Source organism: Anguilla rostrata, chromosome 11, assembly GCF_018555375.3.
Source record: "Anguilla rostrata isolate EN2019 chromosome 11, ASM1855537v3, whole genome shotgun sequence".
Lineage (NCBI taxonomy): Eukaryota > Metazoa > Chordata > Actinopteri > Anguilliformes > Anguillidae > Anguilla > Anguilla rostrata.
Window position 1 is genome coordinate 38690590 of NC_057943.1, and position 24167 is coordinate 38714756.

A 24167-nucleotide genomic window follows, 5' to 3' on the forward strand; every position below is an offset into this window, starting at 1 on the left:
CGCAGGAGAGAAACCCTGGACCCATAAGCATGGTTAAAGACAGTTGTCCATACGACACTTCCAGCAAGCAACACATCCCCAGATGTGCTTTTGTTTCCTTAACAGTCATGCCAAACAGGAGTTCAAGGTCCAGGAGGTGAAAAGTGCAGCGGTCTGAAAGTAAAAGTCCTGCCACGTGTTTCTTCCTCCCATGAACTCAGCTGATTTCACCAGTTCTACATTCTGGCTGAAGAATTGAGCAAATTACAGAGTCCAAGTGATTGGAACAAAATACTGAGGATTACTTGATCATGGATTTTCTACATGACTGGGAGTTCCCCTTATTTTTGCAACCTGCTAAGTGCTCCCCCCCCACCCCCCTCACCCCATCAGCAGGTGAGGGTTCATGGGTGTGGCCTCTCCTGAGCTGGTTTTAGCTCCTGTCCTGCCCATGTCTCTCTCTCTCTAATTGGATTAGCTGCTTCTTTACAGCAGTGCTGTAGAGGAGGCAAAGTCAGCGGCAGCTATGGCTGATCAAAAGGTAGGACTTCTAGCACTTGATTTTTGTTCTATGTGTCATGCAGACACAAGCAGCATTCAGTGCTTGGTTGGGTGATGGTGCTTGGTTGGGTCTTAGCTGATGTGTTGTAGAGACTTGACTGGGGTTTCGCAGTGGAGGTGGCCATGGTGGTGAGTGTGGTGGCCGTTGTAGTTGTCACAGTGGGTGCCATGTTTACCTGGGGCTTCAGACTGATGCATCAACTGATTCCCGTACAGCATCTCCAAATGTCTTTCTCTTTTCTCATAAAACTTTATGAGTCTTCTTAAGGACAATATAATTGGAATCATTTCTGCAGCATTATATTACATTTGGCGTTGAAGTACTTTCTAGTGTGAAAGTTTGAATTGATCTCCCCCATTCAAACTGTTTTTTCAAAAATATTTTTGCACAGTATATTGCAGAACAGGAAAAACAATGACACATTTTGGTGGTCAGGATATCCTGCCTGTGCTGACTGTTGACCTTACTGCCTTGTTTCTTGCTCTGTATGCTAAATGTATATAAAGAAGGAAACTGCTTTTGAACGTTTAAACTCTTTCTCACCTGTGGACATCCAGCAACCCTGTGGCATTAAATACACCAGCACCTTTAATGGGCCTGTACACCGGGATTACTGTGCTGTACACTGAAATGTTAAGATCGCAGTTTTGACTCGACTTCATTTAAATTCAGTGAACGCAGTAAACTACTTGATTCATTGAAGAAGAGTCGTCACAACACATTTGTGGCATTCTTCAATTCATGAACTGAATTTCAGTTAATTTACCTGAATTGTCTGACATCATCATATATGGATGAGAATATGAATGTGGAGTATGGAAGGTGAGTGGCGGCTGCTCAGTGTGTGTGTGTGTGTGTGTGTGTGCATGTGCGTGTGTGTGCGTGTGTGTAGGGAGAGGCTCGGCTCTTGGTGGGAGAATGAGCAGCTGTTAGACCAGCAGTCAAAGTGAAGGGCAGGGTGCAGACGCACTACGTTACCCACGCTGCCGCGGTCCGTAGTTCTTCGCTGTGGAGTTCTGCTGTGTTCAGCCAGCCCAGGGCCTGTTGAGCCCAGAGGATCTCAGAGAGCTTCTGAGGAGGTTATTACTGTCTGCGTGTTCAGGTACGGTGAGCACGGTTTACCTTCACGTTTAAAATGGACTGCGCTCTTTCAGGGGTGGTGTGGGGGGTCAGGAGACATTGCTTCCCCGGTAGGACACTGCCGTTGTACCCTTGAGCCAGGTCCTTAACCTGCATTGCTTCAGTGTAAATCCAGCTGTGTAAATGGATGCAGTGTAAATGCTATGTAAAAAAAAGAGTTGTGTAAGTCGCTCTGGATAAGAGTGTCTGCTGTAATGTAATATAATGCTTAGGGAGTTTACCAGCTGTTCACCAGGCTAAACGAACGATATTACCTTTGAGATTTACCAATCTATCAAAAAGTTATGCTTGCGTTGGCATCATTTAGTATTAGAGTTGACAACAAAATATATTTATATTCACTATTAAATATTTGGGGTATATTTTCAGTGTGTTTAATGTGTCAGTTTAGTTGAGCATCAGAAGCATCCTATTTCATCAGCTTCCTATTTTCATAATGTCTCCTGCAGACCTCAGTAAAATACATATTTAAACACATTCACTGTTTAGATTCTGGTAAAACACTAAGAAATTTCAATGGGACGTTATTAATCAAACATACAATCATATGATCATTCATTTTTTCCCCTAAATATGGATAAAATAGATATCTTTGCAATAAATTTAATTAATTCTCCCTGTCTGCCTCTTGGATGATTTAGTTCTTCCCGTCTATGAGATACATAATCTACAAAATGCGTTTCACATTTTCCAACACCAACACTTAATCAGTTCTCTGTTTTACTTTTGTTCTATCTAAATTTGTATTTGGCATGACACCCATGAAAATAGATAGGCAATAAATAACCTTAATTGGTAAATCCACACAATATAGCAGTAATACTGACAGCTGCTTTCTGTACAGTAACAGTACTGAAAGCCCCCCTTCCTATTGCTCCCTCAGCCCTCTGCCCCCCGCCCCCCTCTCTCTCTCCCTATCTCTCTCTATCTCTTTCCCTCACTCTCTCTCTTCCTCTCTCCCTCCCTCACTCTCTCTCTCTCCCTCTCCGTATGGAGTCAGAGTTTAGCATGCCTTTCCCTCCCTTGCGGTCCTGCGTAGTCCTCCAGCGTTCTCGGTCCCTCTCCTCCTTTCCCTGTCTCACCTCCCATGACCTGGGGATCCCAGAATGCACTGCTCCTTCCTCCTCACAGGTAACGAGATCCCTGGAGCATTAACACACCAGACCGGGGGGGGGGGGGGGGATATGCGTGGACATTAGTGATAGTATTTCTGTCAGAACCACAGTAACTAATTCTCACTGGGTCTAAATTAGTCAGAGTCAGACGCAACTGACAGACTGTCAGTCATCTCGTAGTAGATTGTGTGTGTATATGAACACCATTAAATGGGACTCACAAACCCTTCCGTTACCAGGGTTACAGTAATGAACCCGGTGGGCTGAGAATGGTGGAGACCCTAAAGACCACCCCACCTGGGTAAGAGCAAACCCTCAGAGTTCTGTCAGATTATGAAAATGATTAAAAACACGACATGGTACAGTCCTTTCCCTATGACTGTATACCAGATAGCAGAATACTGTTTTTATTTTTGTAATGGCCACTTGACCTGTTTAATCCCATATACTTTTCTTACTCCTTTTGTGTTCATACTCTAGTTAAAAACATTGTACGCAACATCAAAACAGTCCAGGGAATATTATTCAGTGTTATCTTACATTAACAGTCAATCCTGAAACTGGCAAGTCATATTTTAATGGCCAGCCAGAATGTAACATTCTAAATAATTGGCACATTTTCCATATGTTTTGGTAATTACAGTACTAGACTGTCTGTGGGCCTGTTTAGGATAGCGGCCAATTTTTTTTGCTTACACATACAGAAAACGCTTTCCCTGTGCAAAAAATAACAAATAGGTGCAATGTGCTGGTGAGGCTTTTGTGTTAATGCCCTTGCATGTGTTTCCACACACATGCAGACTCCAGACTGTGATAAACTTTTACGTTTTTGTTACAGTGAACCGGGACTGAACCATTGCACAGGAATCCAGGAGGCAGGCTATCTCAGTACTGGAGCAGGTACATGGATTTACATGAGGAATCAAGCGTTGTATTCACGGTCTAACTGCCTGAAAAAAATTCTTCATACAGTATACCTGCTAATAAATTCACCCATTTCACATGAAAAGCCATTATAGCTACCAATGCTTTTGCCCACTCAGTGTTACATGTGCAGCAAATCACTCCAGTTTGCATTGTGAAGCACTCAAAATAGCGGGACCATGTTAAAGAAATGGGTTGTTATTCGTACATGGATCACTGGATATGGGTGTAGATCCCCTTAAATTAAAATTAAATTAAAGCTGGCAATCTGCACTTCAACCTCACATTCATTGTTTCATTTCAAATCCAGTGTGCTGGAGTACAGAGCCAAAACAACAAAAATTGTGTCAGATTTATGGACTGCACTGTATGTTTTAAGGCATGTTTTGCCAACGGTGAAGTTAATGCATGGGGCCTCGTTGAATGTTTAAAAAAAATGTTGAGGTGAAACAAGTACAGCAGGTTTGGTCTGGAGGAGTTGCTATTGAAGAGGTACCTCACCAAGACTGAGACTCCAGGTGCAGTTGTCCTTACTGAGGAGAGACCCCGACCCGTGCTGAGATTGCCATCTCGGTCTCGCCGAGAGGAATAGGCGAAGCCAACTTTGAGTTTGATCGATCACACAGGAAGAGGCGAGGCCTTTTTACTGCAAGGGCGGGCCATCTTACAACACCTCCGCAGCGCCTTTGGAATATAGTACTGAGGATATATTTCACATACTGCCCGATAGCATACTACTAATACACACTAAACAGTAGGCAGTATGTTAATTAGACAGTACATATGTTGAGGACAGAATAGTTTGGAGGCTGATTCGGACACAGCCCTGGTTATTGTCTGGTCTGTGTTTGTCAGGGAGTGGCTGGACCCCCTGTCTAGTGCTGGAGCCATCCAGGTGTGCCATGAGTAACCAGGTAAGGCACTTCCACCTGTTCTTCATCAGAACCCCGCCACACCATCTTTGTCCACCCGCTCAAACGATCTAGTAACATGAACGCACTAAAGTCAGTTTCACCAATTTATTTACTGATTGTGCCTGTTTGTCAATGATGTGCACAAGAATTTTAATCTTGAACAAGAACCATTTTCTCTCTGAAATTGTGTCTATGTAAGGATTCCAGTTTCAGCTAAAAAGCTTGTTTTCCAAAGAGGTATTGTAGTCTTTGAGCCGGCACTGCTGCTTATGACAATGCAGACATAATTGTGCAGGCTAATCATCTCAATAAATGTGTCGATCAGTTTATGAATGAAGAGCGTGTGCACCTGACAATCTAGCTGTGATGTGGATATGTGAAAAGTCAGATTCAGAAAGTAAAAGTCCTGCCCAGTATTTTGTTCCAATCACCTGGATTTGCTAATTAGCTCAATTCTTCAGCCAGGAGGTAAAACTAATTAGTGACATCAGCTGGCCGGGTTCATGGTTGGAAGAAACACATGACAGGACTTTTAATTTCCGGCCCCTGGACTTTCTAGCTGTGGTGAGATGTTGGTGTCAGCCTCTGGTGATATGTTGGTGTCAGCCTCTGGTGATGTGTGGGTGTCAGCCTGACCAGTGAACTTTCCTTATCCCCCAGCCCGCTGAAGAGGCGGTGAGGACCAGCGAGTGTGTAGGCCAGCCGGGGGACAGTGAAGTGGACAGTGAGCAAGGTGGAGACTCTGGGAGGAGAGGCCCTGTTCCCTAAGCAGTGCACCGCGCTGCAGAGCCATTATTAAAAACACAGTCCTGAACATCACACTTACACAGTCATCTGGGCCACTGCCCCATAAAAGCTAACAGTCCTAACACTTTGGCTTTTCCCTGTTGTGTGACACGGACAGTTCACGATAGCATCAGCCAATCCAGGAGCTTTGAGATATAGTGTGTCAGTGGCACTGGAACATTTATGTCTCTGTTTTCCAAGACTTTGAGAATGTCCTTTCCAGCTGCTACATCCTCTGTTTTAATTGGGTACTTTGTACGAGGTGGGGGCATAAGTCCTATACTGGCTTTCCTGCTAGAAGGCCGCATGATAACTTGTTAGGCGCCCAAAGTGGGCGATTGTGGAACGTTCCAGACATTCCCATAGACAATGTAAACAACTTCCAAGGTTTCAAAGTGCTCACCTTCCCAGTTTTAATGAATGCTTGAATTTCAACAATACGTCCATGCCTAATATAGGTCCCTCTGGGTTTAATACTTGGCTCTGATCGATGTGTTCTGGTTTGATGCCTCATGGTCCTGATCAATGTGTTTTGACTTGAGGCCTTGCGGTCCTGATCGATGTGCTGTGCTTTGAGGCCTTGCGGCCCTGATCGATGTTTTCTGGGTGGAGGTCTTGTGGCTCTGATGGATGTGTTCTGCTCCGATGCCTCATGGTCCTGATGGATGTGTTCTGCTCTAATGCTTTGTGGTCCTGATCGATGTGCTCTGCTCCAATGCCTTGTGGTCCTGATCGATGTGCTCTGCTCCAATGCCTTGTGGTCCTGATCGATGTGCTCTGCTCCAATGCCTTGTGGTCCTGATCGATGTGCTCTGCTCCAATGCCTTGTGGTCCTGATCGATGTGCTCTGCTCCAATGCCTTGTGGTCCTGATCGATGTGCTCTGCTCCAATGCCTTGTGGTCCTGATCGATGTGCTCTGCTCCAATGCCTTGTGGTCTTGATCCATGTGCTCTGCTCCAATGCCTTGTGGTCCTGATCCATGTGCTCTGCTCCAATGCCTTGTGGTCTTGATCGATGTGTTCTTCTCTGATGCTTTGTGGTCTTGATCCATGTGCTCTGCTTCCCAGAGTTGAGCCAGGAGGACCTGCTTGTGGCCTCCTGGGATGAACTCTCTATCCTGGACAGGCTGGGATTCAACAGGTAGATGAGAACAGATCACCTGGCTTTTGTTGGAATAAAAGTAAAAGCCCAAAGTGCTGAACAAAAAATGATTGCTTAGAACATAACATTAATAATCAACAAGATTTTAAAAGTAATGACACTAAATGAAATAACATGGTGGTTGAATTTGTTGATGCTCTGCCTTTTCACCATGTATATCTGCTTGACTGTCTTTCCACCTTCTACCTCTCTCTCTCTGTCTTTCTGTCTTTCTCTGTCTCTCTCTCTCTCTTTCTCTATCTTTCTCTCACAGTGTGGAGATGACGGAGGATGAGGTGGAGGTTAGGTTGTTCTCTGGATTGATTAGAACTTGATCATTGAATCAGAATATCTGTGTGAAAAGGCACTGCTAGAGTCCTGTGATTTATTTACTTCATTATGATTGATGGCCATTAATGTATGTTGCTAACTCTGTAGCCTGTGCTGATTATTTCTGGCCCTACTTGCACTGATTGGCTCTTGCTGTTGGTCTGCTTGTGATGATTGGCTCTTGTCCTACTTATCCCTGTTGTGCTGATTGGTCGCCCTTTCCTGTAGGGGGCCTTCTTGCAGCTGGCCCTGGCATTCCGCTGTGACCAGTACACCCTAAAGAAGAGGCTTCAGGCAGAGGAACACGCCCGGAACCTGGCGGAGGAGAACGTTCACCTGGAGCTGCAGCGGGGGAGGGAGGTGCTGCAGGTGATGGGGGAGGGGTACAGAGAGACTGGGGGGGAGAATTTAGGGTCTCTTCCTGGAGCTGCAGCAGGGGAGGGAGGTGCTGTAGGTAATGGGGGAGGGGTAGAGAGAGACTGGGGGGGGGGATTCTGGAGTTGCAGCTGGGGAGGGGGTGCTGCAGGTAATGGGAGAGGGGTACAGAGAGACTGGGGAGGGGGGGATTTAGGGAGCTGTGAGATACATTCATTAATTATCCTGTAGTGTTTTAGTTTGTAACAGAGCCCTGTAGTGTGTAATCATTGTCTGGTTATATATGTGTGATCAGTCCCTAAAGCCCCTGTGTGTGTGTGTTTGTATATCTATGTGTATGTATGTATGTATGTGTGTGTGCGTGTGTGTGTGTGCATGTGGGTGTGTGTGTGTGTGTTTGTGTATCTATGTGTATGTATGTATGTATGTGTGTGTGCGTGTGTGTGTGTGCATGTGTGTGTGTGTGTGTGTGTGTGTATGTGTGCATGTGTGTGTGTGTGTGTGTGTGTGTTTGTGTTTGTGTGCGTGTGTGTGTATGTTTGTGTGTCTGTGTGTTTGTGTGTGTGTGTGTGTGCATGTGTGTGTGTGTGTGTGCATGTATGTGTATGTTTGTGTGTGTGTGCATGTGTGTGTGTGTGTTTTGCATGTGTGCCTTTATGTGCGCATGTGTGTGTATGCGTGTGTGTGTGCGTGTGTGTGTGTTTTGCATGTGTGCCTGTATGTGCGCGTATGTGTGTGTGTGTGTGTGTGTGCGTGTGTGTGTGTGTGTTTTGCATGTGTGCCTGTATGTGCACGTGTGTGTGCATGTGTGTGTGTGTGTGTGTTTTGCATGTGGGCCTGTATGTGCACGCGTGTGCGTGTGTGTGCGTGCGTGCATGTGCGTGTGTGTGTGCGTGCGTGCGTGCGCGTGCATGTGCACGTGTGCGTGCGTGTGTGTGTGCGTGCGTGTGTGTGTTAGTCTCTGAAGGCCCTGTGCTTGGACAGTAAGCGCAGTAAGATGCTGCAGAGGCTGGAGCTGTGTCTGAGTATCCTGGGCGGGACAGTGGAACGCATCGCCAACACTGCTGAGCTGCTAGGCGCCGTGCACCAGGTACACTGCAACAGGAAGTGACATCACCAACTAGTGAAAATCAGTACATTTACACTAGCCTATGTGTAAATATGTAATGAAGAGCACTTAGGTTATTAGTGACATGTATTTATTGGGCAGGCATTATTCCTGTATGTTTTCTACCATTAGTTGTTCCCAGTAAATAAATAAAAAAATATTACATATGTTTTTGTCCTGTCGGTAAATGGCTGTGAGTTTGCTTTTGTGCTGTCAGTCTATGTTTGGGTGTGTTTCTTGCCCTGTCAGTCAATGGCTGTGAGATTTTGTCCTGTCAGTAAATGTCTGAGTGTGTGTTGCTGTACTGCTTGTGAATGTCTGAGTGTGTGTTGCTGTACTGCTTGTGAATGTCTGAGTGTGTGTTGCTGTACTGCTTGTGAATGTCTGAGTGTGTGTTGCTGTACTGCTTGTGAATGTCTGAGTGTGTGTTGCTGTACTGCTTGTGAATGTCTGAGTGTGTGTTGCTGTACTGCTTGTAAATGGCAGTCAGTTTGATGTGTAACTGTCGGGTTCAGGAGGCTCGGATGAGCCGGGCGGTGGACCTGATGGTGGCTCACGTGGAGAACCTGAAACGGCGCCATGTTTGCGACAGGGCGGAGCTGGAGGAGACCAGGAAGCAGCTCCAGAGGTGCAGTCGCAGCCGGCAGCTCAGCGACCCCAGAGGTACTGCCCCCTGTGGCCGGGGGGTCTCACTGCTATAGCACAAAAATTAATGCTCAAACACAGCCTTTATTCATAGTGTCTCTGACTGCTGATTGGACCGATTTTGGTGTTTGGCTCATAATGGATAAGGGTTTGATATGGACAGGGAAAACCTGATCCTAGATCAGCACTCCTGCTCTATGATGCTTCTTTAAAACAGGCCTCCCATGTTAGTCTTGTTAAAAATGAGTCATCTGTGGTATATAGACATGAATCTGATCGTACGTCAGCTGTAAGTGTGCTGCCTGTGAATTGATGGCACATATCTTATTACAGATGAAAGTGAAATGAGACAGAAGCGCTCTAAAACATCCCAGCAGGTAAGAACACAAGCTTGTATTTGTTATTTACAGCCAACTGTGATGCGATTCAGTGCTTACAGTCACACAACACAGTTCTGAAAAAGACAGGCTAATGTGCAGACATTTGCTTTCCCTGTTTCCTGGATACTTTCCACACTCCCTGCTACTATCCTGCCAACTTAGAAAACAAGATAAAATCATAACCAATATAGGTTATTGATTTATATATTAATTTAGAACCCATTTAACATACTTATTGTACGTTGCTTTGGATTAAACCGTCTGCCAAATAAATATAATGTCATGTAACCCATAGTAGCGATCTTCAGTCCTGGTACTGGCAGGCTGCAGGGTCTGCTGGTTTTTTTGTTAGTCAGTATTAATTGATCAATTAAAGCAGTGGACTGAACAGTTATCTCACCTCACCTGGTTTCTTGGGTCTGAATCGGTTGCTGACATTAAGGGGAAAAGCAAAAATGAAATAAAAATTTAAAAAAATGAATAAAGTTCTTCTACTTCAGCACGTTTTCTCCCTGCCTCATCTGGTGCTTTCCCTCCCACCCCCTCTTCTTGTGCGTCGCTCTAAGCAGGCATCCCGTCGCCGAATTAGCATCGCTGTGATTTCCAAACAGCCCAAGGTACCGCTGACCAAATGACCCTGTCACTACAACACACAACACTACTGCATTTAGCAGACACTGAGCTGCTATGCTGCCATGAACAAGCTAGGTCAGAAAATCTGTGATTTTACCTCCCCCTCTCTCCCACACATACACATGCATTTGTGCACAGGGAGCATGTGCGCTCATGCACACACAGAATACAAAAATACTTAGAAAGGAATAAATGAAAGATTACAGGACTGCTCCTTTTCCCTCCTCCCTCTCCTCCAGGCCCAGGGAACAGAGCTGAGCTTGCTGGACATTATCAAGCCCAGCACAGCAGCCCCCAGCCAGCCACCCCTGGAAAGAGAGTCCCTGAGTGGGAGGTACTTGGCAGAACACACACTACCCTGAACACTCACTAATCACACACTACCCTGAACACTCACTAATCACACACTACCCTGAACACTCACTAATCACACACTACCCTGAACCCTCACTAATCACACACTACCCTGAACTCACTAATCACACTACCCTGAATCACACACTACCCTGAACACTCACTAATCACACACTACCCTGAACACTCACTAATCACACACTACCCTGAACACTCACTAATCACACACTACCCTGAACACTCACTAATCACACACTACCCTGAACACTCACTAATCACACACTACCCTGAACATTCCCTAATCACACACTACCCTGAACACACACTAATCACACACTACCCTGAACACACACTAATCACACACTACCCTGAACACACACTAATCACACACTACCCTGAACACTCACTAATCACATACTACCCTGAACCCTCACTAATCACACACTACCCTGAACACTCTCTAATCACACACTACCCTGAACACACATTACCCTGAACCCTCACTAATCACACAATACCCTGAACACACACTAATCACACACTACCCTGAACACACGCTACCCTGAACATGCACTAATCACACACTACCCTGAACATGCACTAAACACACACAGAACACACACTACCCTGAACACACGCTAATCACACACTACCCTTAACATACGCTACCCTGAACACACACTGAACACACACAGAACACACACTACCCTGAACATACACTAAACACACACAGAACACACACTACCCTGAACATACACTAAACACACACAGAACACACACTACCCTGAACATACACTAAACACACACAGAACACACACTACCCTGAACATACACTAAACACACACAGAACACACACTACCCTGAACATACGCTACCCTGAACATACACTAAACACACACAGAACACACATTACCCTGAAGATACACTACCCTGAACATACACTAATCACACACAGAACACACATTACCCTGAACATACACTAAACATGCAATGAACACACACTACCCTGAACATACACTAAACATGCAATGAACACACACTACCCTGAACATACAGTACTGTGCAAAAGCCTTAGGCACCCTATATTTTTAAATATAATATATAGTATATATTTGGTCTTAGAGGTTTATTTTTTGTTTCCTGCATTAGTGTGTCAGTAGAAAAGAGCAAATTTGAGAGTTCCAAACTTGAATTTTCCAAAAAATGAAATTTTACAGATACATTTTTGTATTTTGTTAAGTAAAGTAATATTTTAAGTAATAGACTACTTTTCAGATAAAAACTTGATCAAGGGTCTCTGGGATTACCTGGAGAGCTAGAAGCAAGCGAAACAGCCAAAATCTGCAGAAGAACTGTGGCAAGTTCTCCAAAATGCTTGGAACAACCTACCAGCCGATATTCTTATAAAACTGCCAGACAGTGTACCTAAGAGAATTGATGTAGTTTTAAAGGCGAAGGGTTGTCACACCAAACATTGATTTTATTTAGTTTTTAACTATTTACTGCTCTTTATATTATTTTTTTCGATATTTATAACCTTTCATTTCATTATTTTTGAAAGCATCTTAGCTATACAGCATTTTTCTTACAGGTGCCTAAGACTTTTACACAGTACTGTACATTAACACACACTGTCCTGCCTGACCATACACTGTGTTGAACTCACACTGCACTGAGCACACATTATCCTGAACACACACTGCACACACACTACCCCGAACATGCACAAGTTATCAATAGGAGAAGCACAAATTACACAAAAACATATATAGAAAACAAACATCATTTTTGACCCCATCAATGGAAAGCTGTATCCAACTCATTTAGGCTGATTGTAGATCTCGCTTAGCTCAAACAGATTAGCATTAATTTCATTTGACAACTCAATTTGGTGACATTTACAATCAGGACAAATAGCTGTGCCTTGCCTCTACTTTACTTAAAGAGAAGAACTTAAAGAAATATAAGAGGGATGATTAATCAGCACCACACTGTCCAATGATATTGTACAATTTGCAATGTAGTAATTTATCAAACACCATTATTCAGAGTGACTTGCAGTGACTTACAATAAGGACATTTATTGTGGTGCAACAACATATATACTAATACCTGTCACTGCATGTCTCTATCACCATTTTTTCTCCCCCTTCTCTCTCTCCCTCTTTTCTCTCTCTCTGGCTCTCTCTCTCTCTCTCTCTCTCTCCCTCCCCCTCCCTTTCTCCCTCTCTATCTCCCTCCCTCTTCCTTTAGACCACACATGTCCACAAAAGAGGACTTGTCAGTCAACAGTCCCCTCCAGACACCAGCTGAGGTGTCCCACATTTCCCAAACAATACATCCCACACCCAGCCCAGAGGAGAGAGGAGAGCCCTTATACCTCCATAGGTATGTGTGTGTCTGTACATGTGTGTGTCTGTGTGTGTGTGTGTGTGTGTGTGTCTGTACATGTGTGTGTGTGTTGTTGTGTGTGTTGTGTCGTACAGGTGTGTCTGTGGTGGGGGGTAACTAAAATATCGTACGGTTCATTTTTGCCTCAAGTCAAGATCCCTGCGCCAGAGGCGGGGACAGAACAGAGGGGTGGGCCAATCAAACCCAGAGGAGAAGAAAGAGGCGGAGCCACAGAGAGAACACGAGCTCAACCGCTGCGATGAATGTGCTGATGACTCGTACGCTGCTCACGTACTCTTCCTCCTTACATGCCCACCCACAGTACGCCTCTGTGTGACCATCTCTCTGTATGTCCACAGGTGCACCCTCCGGTCAACACAGCGCCCCCTGCCACCATGGCTGTCTCAGGGCCACCTGATTCTCTTCTGGCTTTATGGAATGACGATTTCTTTCATGATCCTTCTGGGGATTTTTTTCTGGTGTATGCAAGGCCCTCTCCTTTGAATCTGAGCTCCCACAGGACATACAACTGCTCTAGGTTGGACACTATGGATTGAATACATATTGACATCCATTTCCTCTATGAAAGTACATAATCTCAGTTACCTAATGAAGTATGGTTGAGTTCAAATCAACACTGAATAATAATATATTCTTTGTTCACCTTAGCTGTATGTGTTGAAACTGGACTGTTCTCTCAATTTTTCTTTATAACATAAATACAAATAACATTACATGTAGTAATATTGTTAATTATAAACTAAAATCTTTAAATATATTTAAGATATTAATGTCAAATCAAATATTTCACTTTGTAAGTCTTTGTATTAGTATGACACATTATGTTAAAAAATAAACGAAATCTTAGTAAAAACATTTTCTATACGCAGAAATGTCACGTGACTCACTCGGTTTATTTTCCCATTTCCCAAAAACACCGTGTCTGAAAATGACCTGAAAATCAATGACTCTCAAACGCTCTGTCACTTTAAAGTGTTACATATCAAACAGAATTTGCGGGACGATGCTCCAAAACCATTGATAAACATGGAACACAACCATTTATTTTTTATTTCTGGTTAAGCTATCACAGTCATAATTACCAGAAACAGTAGCACGCATTAACGCAACGCAATTTTGAGTAATGGAATTTGTAATTTGTCCCTTGCGGGCACCCTTAGAATGAGTGGTCATGTGTGCGGTTGTCAGCTGACAGCACAGGAGGAAGGGAAGAGCAAGAACAGAGAAAATTGAAGGCGAACATCGGTCTTAATATCTGGCTTATTGTACAGACAACAATGGAGTCGACGTTAGAACAGCACCTAGACGACACGTAAGTTTATAATTGTAATTTTACGATCAAAGTGTATCACCATTTTAATTGTAATGTTATCATTTTGTTAGCTAGCGAGCTGACAGGCTAGCAAACTTGTTTTATCCTTGTAGCTAATGATCCATGAATTTCTACACATTTCAGTGCAAAAATTGTTGGCTACCGAAGTTAGTCAATTTAATTACTGACAGTTGAGTCAATCTAGAAAGCTAGATGCCTAGATGATTGAGGTGACGCGTATTCACCAAATTACGCAAATAACGTTGCCTGTACAGAAGAGAGTTCTGTGACTGTACACAACACTGGGCTGTTGCCAGCTAAAAGCAGTATTGTTTTTACGTTTTCCACCCTTGTGCAGTATGAAGAATCCTTCCATCGTCGGCGTCCTCTGTACAGATCAACAAGGTCACAATTTAGGATGTAAGTGGAGCGAATTGCAGTTTGAGAGTACACGGCGGTAATCTAATCTGTTGGTGTCCTTGCATCTAATTTGTCTGCGGAGAACTTGTGAAAGTTGTTTTTCCACTGTTCTTTACAGTCAGTCATACACATAGTATCACATATTTTGAGAACTGCCGTCTCGCGTGCATGTTTTCTTGAAGTACTAGAGTAGAGTGTGTTCTTTCAGAAAAGTGTTTTGCTTGTTTTGGGGACCTATCCAGTAAAACTGTGAAAATAAAACGTATCTGAAGAATTTGCAAACCCCCCTTCCCAAAGAATGTGCTTTCCTCCCCTCAAGTCTGTTTTAAAACGATTTTTATTGTACCTAATTTGTACTATAATTTAGGCTAATACTGTAGTTTAATTATTGATTTGGATCATCTTGTCTTGTGCACTCACTCTTTTCACATTAATAATGAAACCTCATTTGGAGATGCTTGTATATATTTTTTAGCAGTTAATTTATTTTAGGCAAGCGTAATTAAACTCAATTAAAGACTGATACAATGCTGAAGCAGTTTATTTCCATATTGATAGAACAGTGATAGTGTGTGATGGTATGCTCAGGCTGTTGACGTCTGTTTGCTGCCGTCCTGTCTGCAGGCCGGGGGTCTCTCTCGGATGAGCACGGCGGGGTGGTGTCTGTTCTGGCGCGACAGGCAGCGTCGCTGATGAGGGACCCCACCGACACCCCCACCGTGTGCCTGGAGTCCGACTCGGGGTGAGACGATCAGAGGGAACTATGGGAAATGGAGTCTTAGTAATAATTAATCCACTAGGTGACAAATAATAATTTGTAAATATCGGTGTGTTGCTGAAAACAGACCAAAAATAGCCATGAGCACCATGCAATATATGGAACTGATTTTTTGCTGAATCAGTATATCATTAAATGTTAATCTGAGATTATTCAAACACTGCAGTGGGAGGGCTGTTGGTGGTTGATTCTGTGGCTCTGAGGGGGCTGTATTTTATACACATTTACTGCTTCCGACTGAATTACAAGCTATAAAATGCAGCCACTGTAAACACAGAACCTTGTTTACCACTTTCACCTGTCAAACCTGCATTTAAAATGTGAGGATAAGGAACTCTAATCAGGCTGCTTCCCATATTTCCTCATTTATTAATGTAGTATCTGCTTCGTCAGATTTTTACTTTGTTTCTATATGGTTCCTTTGTGGCCGAAGTCTAGTGGCTCTGTTTATGCTGCCCCTAGTGGATGTGACGGAAATGCGCATTCACCTGTGAAGTACAATTTCCAATGAGACCATTTTCAGGCCTGTTCAGGAACGGATTCACTGCATAGGGCTGTTTGTCCTCCTAGGTGCTCTAAACATTTAACAGTGCAGGACTACCTTAGCCTTGTGCTTATTTTGCACTTACCACAGGAACCATCATCACAGTTGGACCATCAAATATTTTGTTTATGAATGAATTAACAAATTAATGAATTGTTGTGTTTATATAGCACTTTTCTTCATGCTCAAAGTGCTTTACAGTGATGAAGGGGAACTCACCTCACCCACGACCAATGTTCCGCACTCACCTGGGTGATGCATGGCAGCCATTTTGCGCCAGAACGCTCACCACACATCGGTTAAGGTGGAGAGGGAGAGAACCGTTTTCACCTTTCAACCACATCAGTCACTGATCCTGGATCAATTTAGACTTGTGTTAAAGTTGTTTCCTGAAGTAAATGTTGCTTTTTAACGTGTGGTCATTAAATGTTTCCTCTCTGCAGAAACATCTTGATGAAAACCCATGGGAGCATCACAGTCGCAGTCCACAAAATGGCCTCCTGATGTGGCCGTCGAAGAAAGGCTGATTATTTCTCGCAGTTTGTCATGGCTTAATGTTGCGTGTACTCAAGAGGTCATAGGGTGATGATTCGTGCTGTTTTCTATCCACACAATGCGATTCTGAAGTCAAATCCAACAGAAGAAGCCCTACTTTCTCATCTAACCCAAATTAGCCTGACACTTAATTATTGGAGGATTTGTGTCAGTCTTTGCTTTGGATATAACAATGTCAGACTGTCAAGCCACTGACTGACTAGTTTAATGGTGTTCAGATCATGTATTTAAAAAGTTCCTATTCTCTTTGTAAAGACCTTACTAAAGTCAGCTAATATGATGTACTGTTTAGATGTTTTTGTCTCCCTTCAGTGCTAATGCTTTTGTTTACCAGAAAAGCAAAATCTTAGGACTGAACAAGGAGACTTTGAACTATTGTATGAAATAATGCTTGTGAAATATTTTTCTGAAAACACATTTAATATTTTCTTTAACAATTTATGGCTTTTATTAAAGACTACTGAGGAGACTAGTGTTGAGACTGGTTTCTGGTTGTATGCATTACAGCTTCTGACTGTCTCTCTGGACTATCAGCTGTAAGATCTATTTAAAAATAACGAATGGAAAATATTTGATAACATGAAAAGCAGTTACTTTTTGTAATAAAAAAAGTGTTTGTTATTTCAATTGTAGCTTTTTTTAGATTTGATTCAGCTATTCATAGGAACATCTAGGGCATCATACAGAACCAGATTGGCTGTTCTACTTGATTTTACTTCATATACAATCTGTATTTTTTTAATTTGTTTTGGTGGGGCGGGGGGGGGGGGGGGGGGTGGCATTCTTGGTGTGTTGTTTTTAAAGTGTAGTTTCATGAACATGAGGTTCAGGGCTTTAAAAAATATTTTACTAGCAATATAAGAAATTACCCTTGAGGTTAAATTGGCATTTACTCTGCATTATGGAAATGGAAAGTACAATTTAAAATATGTGAATGGGCCAAATAAATTAAAATCCAGAACAGTTATCTCTGAGCAAGGACTTACTTCCTGTCCTTCCTGAGAGCTTTTGATCTCCAGGTTTCTCTCAAAATAGAAATGGAAGGAGTAATTTAGTTTCTGTTTGGTGAAACTCATACTGAAGTATGAAAAAACAACATTTTGTGGCCTTCACTTGTTGGTGACCACACCTTATTGGTCACTGCCTCTGTGGATACTTCTACTAATCTGAAAGCTATTGGTAGACAATTGGGAAATTAAAGTAAATTTGTTGACCACTGACCACAAGTTTAAATTATCTAACATAAACCTGTCTCATAAACCTGCCTGTAACCTTTGCCCTTCTTGTCCCGCTCAATTTAGTGTTACTTTTAGGGAGGATGTGGTGCAGATATGATCTGCTGGACCAGCTGCAGTGCCACCCTTTCAGCAGCAGAGGGCAGAAAATACGAAGAGCACTGACGGGATAAGCGCTACCAAACGGTTCAAGTACCACCAGACCTTAAAGCCGCGTTTCCACCAAAATTACCCGGAACTTTCAGTCCCAGGAACTACTTTACCAGGAACTAAAAGGTTCCTTCAGCCAATGGTTGTCTGCGTTTCCACCGGGGTCTAAAGTACCGCGAAGATTAGGCAAATTAGCCCACTGACGTTGTCGTCGGTCCATCTGTCATATGATTTATTCTGTAACCCCATACTACCACCGCAGTAGCCTACATTATTTTCTAATAACCGGGACAGCCCGGAGGGGTTTATTCCACTTATATACAACGGGTTACCAACAATGACTATATATGGTTACTTTTGTATTTATTGATTTTCATATATCCTCTCAAACACATTCATTAACAGCAGAAAACATGCACACGTTGTAAACAATTTGCTGTTTTATTACTTTCTCGTCGTCAATTCCATAGAGGCTAATTGCAAAATGACAAGAATAGAACGAAAACTCGGACTTGCGTGAAAATGTAAATTAGTAGTGGTAGGCTACAGCCACCGTTTGCTTTCCTTCGAAGTTACTGCTAGCCGAGCAGCGAAGTGTGCCCTCCAGATGCGAACCATGCACCATAAATTAGTCCATAGTCTTCCTGGTCTTTTCGTGGAATTGAAAAATGGCAGTAAAATTACGGCAGTCTGAAAAAGCTAAAGCGAAGATTACTAGAATTAACCTGTTATTTTACCCGGATAAAAAGTGCGGAAGGTGATTTCCAGTTTGCTTGTACTGTATCACCAATGTTAATTATGCAGAACTACCGCATACCTCACATAACTGTATCAAACGTTTTGAGTCAATTACAACGGGCTAACAAAGAAAATCCGGAAGAAAATATTCAGCAACCGAATTAATCCGTTTGAATGTTTTGGTAGCGTACGTAATATGCTGTCCCAGCACGAATGCTTAGCATTTTATAAAACGAATACTAAAGCAAGAAAAGAACAGAAGAGCACACGTTATAATTCCAAAACGTTGACAGGCTATAACCAAAAGTAGGCTACTGCGCCGCATAACATACAAGTTTGATTTGAAGTTATTATGAAAATAAATTGGTTTGCCGCAGCATATTTTCAAACATGGCGGGTAATGGCGGAAAATAAATACAACACAAATGCGGCGAGTACTCGACCAATCAGAAATGTTCAGCGCTGCAAGCTCCACCCAAAAGGTTCCTGTACTTTCGGAAAGTACTACCCCCCGAGCTGGAACGTTTTGGGGGGTAAAACAAAGCCCCCAGAACTAAATTTAGACCCTAGTTCCTGCGGTGGAAACGCACTGAGTTCCTCAAAAGGTTCCTAGTTCCGGGGTATAGTTCCTGCGGTGGAAACGCGGCTTAAGTCCCTGATCAGCACGGGGAGAAGAAACACGCGCCCACATTTAAAAGAAGGCGCTGTTCTTGAGGGGAAATTAGTCGGTAATGCAGAACGATTTTAGTTTTGATTCCTAAGTGGGGCACAAGACACTGCTCCTATGTCCATGACCGTGACCTGAAAGGGTTGCAGTAAATAACGCTGTATGATCCACCAGGATGTCTGTTATGTGGAAACGTCACCAGGGAGTAATGCGATAGTTTGTTGCTCATGTGACAATACTCTTGCCATTCTCTTCGCATTCCGTTGGAGAGTAAAGTGTAAATGATTATAATTTCGAAGGAGAAAATAGAAGGCCTATCTTTCTTGGGATTCCTTTACAGTAAGGAGAGGCAACACGTCTTAAAAAGTACACAGGCAGAGGCTAACCCTGCGACAAGCCCAGCCAGCACTGACCGGTTAGAGACGATGCGGTGATTTTAGCCATCGGAGACAATAATTCACAACCGTGGGATGCTCCGCGGAATTCCCGAATGTCACACGTGCTCTATGTGGCGCTGAAACGTTTCTCGCGAACACATTTTCACGGAATTTTTGGATAAAGTTTTACTTGAAAGGGGATTATTAAGCCGACCTCTTGAGTGTCGAGGGCCATTATTTTCTCCTTTCCCATGTCATGGCAACAGTTTAATACTTCTAATGTCGTTCTGCATTTTGCCCAGAGTTGCAGGCCTGTGTGGTAAGCAATACCCCATAAATCAATGTCACCGTCTTACGAAATACAGTTATAGCCTGGACAGTATTAAATATGTATGGATATTCATGAATGCGTTTGCTATCCTGGATCTGGAGTATAGTCTACTAAAACCGGGAGTAGCCTAACCAGGATTGTTGAATTAGGGGTAACCTAGGCAATATTGAAATGTCCATTAGGCTATAATATCGTCCATACCACCTGTTTGCCAGTTAGTCTAAAGCCTGCACCTCAGTTTTGAGCCTGTAAATGTTTTCATTTGGAATGGCGAAGACTCCCTGCGTCTAATCTACGGCATTCTCATCTTCTAAAATGTGTTTTGTCTGGTTGAAGAAGATTTCGATATCGTTTTTTAAAATTTATTTCGGGACAATAATTTATAATGAAATGCGTGTTAAGTATTAAGCCAATAGTATGCTAAGCGAGACCTGTACAAAAATATATTTTTAACTAATCGTTTACATGAGCGGATTAACCGTGTTTTAACAAAAAATAAATGAAAAATAATAAAGATAAAAAGGCAAGTTTAATTTTCTCCTCTTTAAATTGTTATATTTTATGCCATATCGGATTCATGGCCGTTCAATACCACAACAATTTTGGGGTTTAGGCTAATTTGGTATTCCATACCATAACATAGCCTATTTCCGTTTGTTTAACGCTTTCATGAGACAATTAAAACTCTTCGCTAACTAACAATGTAGGCTACTTTACGCTGTCCTTTTGAACTTGTGTCGTAGGACATCTGAACTGACAGAATGTGGAGAAGCATTTGTAACTTTAATTTATGACTGCGTTCAGAATGAGAATTCGGCTTTTTTTTGCACAGAGAAGTTAGTAGCCATCGTTTCGACATCACGTGACTGCCACTCTGGAGGGTGCTTTGAGGCTTCCTGTGACCTTACTGACTCGTGCAGGGTGTCGCTGACATGTTAAATAGCAACAGGCAAATTCCAGGACGTTCCAATACTGCTGCACTGCATCGTTCCCGCGAGGAGGATTTGACTAAGGAACATTTCACTGAGTTTTGCTGGCGGGCTATTCCGTTATGAACGGGCAGGAGGAGGCAGAGTGAATCAGCAATGGGATGGAGCTCCAGCCACCGGACACGGACCAGCAGTTACAAGCATCCCGAGACATTTGTGTGAATTGTACAGTGTTTTATCAAAGCCTTTATTGGTGTACTATATCAAATGCAGGTAAGTGTCCACTAGAAACAATATAGGCCTAATGGTTGCTGTTGTTATGATCAGGATTAGTCTTTTGTGTGGCTAGTGTAGCCTGTGTATAGATAATGCAGAATACAATTACAGTTTACAAAAGTTTCGTAAACATTCACTGCGCTACACGAATAGTTTTTGTGTAGATTTTGTTGCGCAAGCTAAACCAGAGAATTATCGGAATATTCTGCATGGTGCCAAACTTGTAACCTGTCACGAAATCAAAATATTCGGCAAGTCAACAAGTTTTTTAGACTGGAATAATTAATGGATTCCTTTAAAATAATACAGACATTTTCTGTCGTCGATGGTCACGCATAGTAGCTACTCGAAATACTAAAAGGATTCGTTGTAATTTAGTCGTCTTTTGATTTCTAATTTTGACATTTTCTTTTTAAATACAAATGTGTTATATTTAAACAATAATCATCACCGTTTGAATGTAAACCTGCTATTGTCTTAATTTTAAAATGACTTAATGGCCGCGTACATCATTGTACACCAAGAGCTTTAGATCAGAGATTGATATTTTATTACCCTACCGATTTAGGATCGCAGGCAGTGGTTGCGGTAGTATCACTTGCGCGGATCTGTTACCTTGCAGCTAGAGGCAGTGCTGCATCTCCACCTTGCCTCATGCGCGTATCTTTTTCCAGCGTCGCATTCCGGCAGCGCGGGTCGAGCCTCTGTTCAATAACATGACTCTGCGCGCGCTGCCTGGGCACTGCGCTGCGGACTGACAATTTACTGCAACGGATTCCACGTCCACTGACGTAACACGCGGCACGATCGATCCAACAGCGACTGATGGTTTCATTTATCTGTCCTGCACAGAGAAGTCATTCGATGGGCGCTATGAAAGTGAGAATTCCGAAACGCACACATAGGAACTACAACGGGACTCAAGTTTTCGGTAAGTACAACTCCCTTCGCTGTAGTTGCGTGGTTAATGCCTGTCACCCCATGCGCTTACTTTTCATAGGTATTAGACAAAGCTAAGACTTAAAATAATAATAATTATCGTCGTAAATTAACTGTAATGTAATGTAAAATCCCAGAGGGAAGTATATTTTGCGGTTGACAAGAATGAGGAATCCCAGTCTAAAGATGAGTCCTGTGTTGATGAATTTGAGCTTGTATTGTTGGTGAATTGTTAGAGTACTGAGCTCTTAATCTGTCAAAATAAACATTTATTGCATAGATCAATAAAATGTAAATAAAATGAGGACATCAAAGTACTGGAGCCAGTGAAAGTGAGCTTATGGATGCTTGTACCTCAAGAGTCCTGGAGCAGAAATCATATCCTCTGTATCTGTCCTGTCAAAGATGTTAAATATGGTCTTAAGACATTTGAAGACATTTGGTTGTTGGTTTGCCTTTGGGCAGGCTACGTGTGTGTGTGTGTGCATGCGGGCGCGTGTATTTGTACGTTCACACCCTAAAAATCCTACTGGATGTAATTAAGTTGAAACACAGTCAAGCATTTGTTCAAAAATACAGGTGCATTCTGAGTACGTCCATGTCATGAGAAATTGCTATTACATTACATTTATTTGACACTTTTATCCAAAGCGATGTACAAAAAGTGCATTTCATGGTCATAGACAACTACTAAACACAGGTTCAGTGAGATACAATACTTATTTTGTACAGCTATTTCTAGCCAAGAACACAGTTTAGTTCATTACATTCATTTGGCAGACGCTTTTATCCAAAGCGACGTACAAGAAGTGCATTTTCATGATCGTAGACAACTGTTCACACAGTGTTCACACAGTGAACACTATTCAGACCTAACCTCTGCAAAGCCAACTAGGCAGAAGAATAAGCTACAGTATTAGGACAAATACAAATTACCAAAAAGTGCTGGGATGGGGCAACATGTAACAAGTATCATGAAAAAGTGGGGGGGGATTTAGAGTGAAATATACAGCGTGGTGGTGGTTAGTCTAGGTATTGTCTGAAGAGATGAGTCTTCAGGCCACGGCAGAAGATGGGTAGTGAGGGGGAGGTTCGGAGAGGGACGGGGAATTCGTTACACCACTGGGGAGCTAGGGTGGAGAAGCTCTGTGATCCCTTTGGTCGGGTGGGAGGGGTTACAAGGCGCCCTGCTGCCGTAGAGCAGAGTGGTCGAGCAGGCACATAGAATGGAGTCATGTCCTGTAAGTAGATGGGGGCTGTCCTGTTGGCTGCAGTGTAGGCAAGGGTCAGGGCTTTGAACCGGATCCTGGCAGCAACCGGTAGCCGGTAGATAATGGGTAAGGAACTGGACTTGTAACCTAAAGGTCACAGGTTCGATTCCTGGATAGGACACTGCTGTTGTACCCTTGAGCAAGGTATTTAACTTGCATTGCATCAGTATATATTCAGCTGTATAAATGGATACAGTGTAAAATGTTGTGTGAGTTGCTGTGGATAAGACCCTCTGCTAAATGCCTGTAATGTAATGAATTATGAACTTTTACCCATTCCAAATCACTTTTGTGTGTGATTAGAGAAACACGGAGCCCTTTGCTCAATTTTAATCGTGATTTTGATAGAATCAAACTGACGCTAACAGAAAACTAGCATGCTACTGTTCTTCTCTCTGCACATTGTACCATTTGCCTGCAGTCCTGCCTGGTGCTGAATGCTGTGAGTGTTGATAATATTGAGAATGTAAGCGCCTAAAATGGTGCTGTGCTGGGAACATTCGGGGCGTTGGCATAAATTTATTTACAACAGGTTTTCTTTTCTACAAGTGTCACTGATTTGTCAATGAAGATGTCTCACAATGCACATAATACCATTTGGCAAGTTACCACTGTACAGTAGAACTTATCTCTGAGTAAGAGCCCCAAAGGATTGGCTTAAGGGGAACAAAGGGCTTCTTTCCAAAGAGTCGCGGCAGTCTGCTCTGAAAAGCACACCACCTTTAGTTCTTTCTACCGCTCATGGCTTATGTAGCTTCTTCCAAGAATGTCCTGGAAAGCACACCGGGTGCTGTTCTTGGAAATCTTCGTATTTACCTGAAAATGAGAAAAAACAGTAGGTTACACT

The 24167-nt window shown here is 42.9% G+C and overlaps 3 protein-coding genes across 4 annotated transcripts in view; all 3 read left to right on the forward strand.

Moving 5' to 3' along the window:
- Positions 1-441: 441 nt before the first annotated feature.
- On the forward strand, positions 442-13795 carry si:ch211-163l21.11 (inositol 1,4,5-triphosphate receptor associated 2). 2 transcript variants are annotated; one of them, XM_064299963.1, is made up of 17 exons: positions 801-1643; positions 2565-2812; positions 3036-3097; positions 3635-3696; positions 4576-4634; positions 5295-5367; positions 6489-6561; positions 6836-6863; positions 7120-7260; positions 8225-8356; positions 8890-9037; positions 9353-9396; positions 9969-10016; positions 10272-10366; positions 12640-12778; positions 12928-13055; positions 13137-13795. In XM_064299963.1, the coding sequence occupies exons 2-17, from the start codon at positions 2672-2674 to the stop codon at positions 13279-13281; spliced, it is 1518 nt and encodes a 505-aa protein (XP_064156033.1). In that variant the 5' UTR covers positions 801-1643; positions 2565-2671; the 3' UTR covers positions 13282-13795. The 2 variants fall into 2 exon arrangements, with proteins under 2 accessions (XP_064156034.1, XP_064156033.1); XM_064299964.1 differs by lacking the exons at positions 801-1643; positions 2565-2812 and adding an exon at positions 442-520.
- A 155-nt stretch (positions 13796-13950) lies between these two features.
- Positions 13951-16879, forward strand: lamtor5 (late endosomal/lysosomal adaptor, MAPK and MTOR activator 5). The gene is made up of 4 exons (XM_064299965.1): positions 13951-14110; positions 14469-14530; positions 15155-15272; positions 16296-16879. The coding sequence occupies exons 1-4, from the start codon at positions 14076-14078 to the stop codon at positions 16354-16356; spliced, it is 276 nt and encodes a 91-aa protein (XP_064156035.1). The 5' UTR covers positions 13951-14075; the 3' UTR covers positions 16357-16879.
- Positions 16880-19182: 2303 nt separating this feature from the next.
- The window catches only part of slc16a4 (solute carrier family 16 member 4), a 45117-nt gene continuing 40132 nt past the window's right edge, over positions 19183-24167 (forward strand). Inside the window, exons 1-2 of the mRNA XM_064299966.1 lie at positions 19183-21107; positions 21963-22041. The gene's annotated coding sequence lies outside the window, so the exon portion shown is untranslated. The remainder of the gene's footprint in view (positions 21108-21962; positions 22042-24167) is intronic.

Excerpts from the sequence above, each read along its gene's own strand:
- si:ch211-163l21.11 (XM_064299963.1), top strand. The coding sequence starts at position 2,672 with ATGGAGTCAGAGTTTAGCATGCCTTTCCCTCCCTTGCGGTCCTGCGTA. Across the intron at positions 2,813-3,035 it reads CTGCTCCTTCCTCCTCACAG|GGTTACAGTAATGAACCCGG; the intron begins GTAACGAGATCC and ends TTCCGTTACCAG. Across the intron at positions 6,864-7,119 it reads TGACGGAGGATGAGGTGGAG|GGGGCCTTCTTGCAGCTGGC; the intron begins GTTAGGTTGTTC and ends CCTTTCCTGTAG.
- lamtor5 (XM_064299965.1), top strand. The coding sequence starts at position 14,076 with ATGGAGTCGACGTTAGAACAGCACCTAGACGACAC. Across the intron at positions 14,531-15,154 it reads ACAAGGTCACAATTTAGGAT|GCCGGGGGTCTCTCTCGGAT; the intron begins GTAAGTGGAGCG and ends TCCTGTCTGCAG. Across the intron at positions 15,273-16,295 it reads TGCCTGGAGTCCGACTCGGG|AAACATCTTGATGAAAACCC; the intron begins GTGAGACGATCA and ends TCCTCTCTGCAG.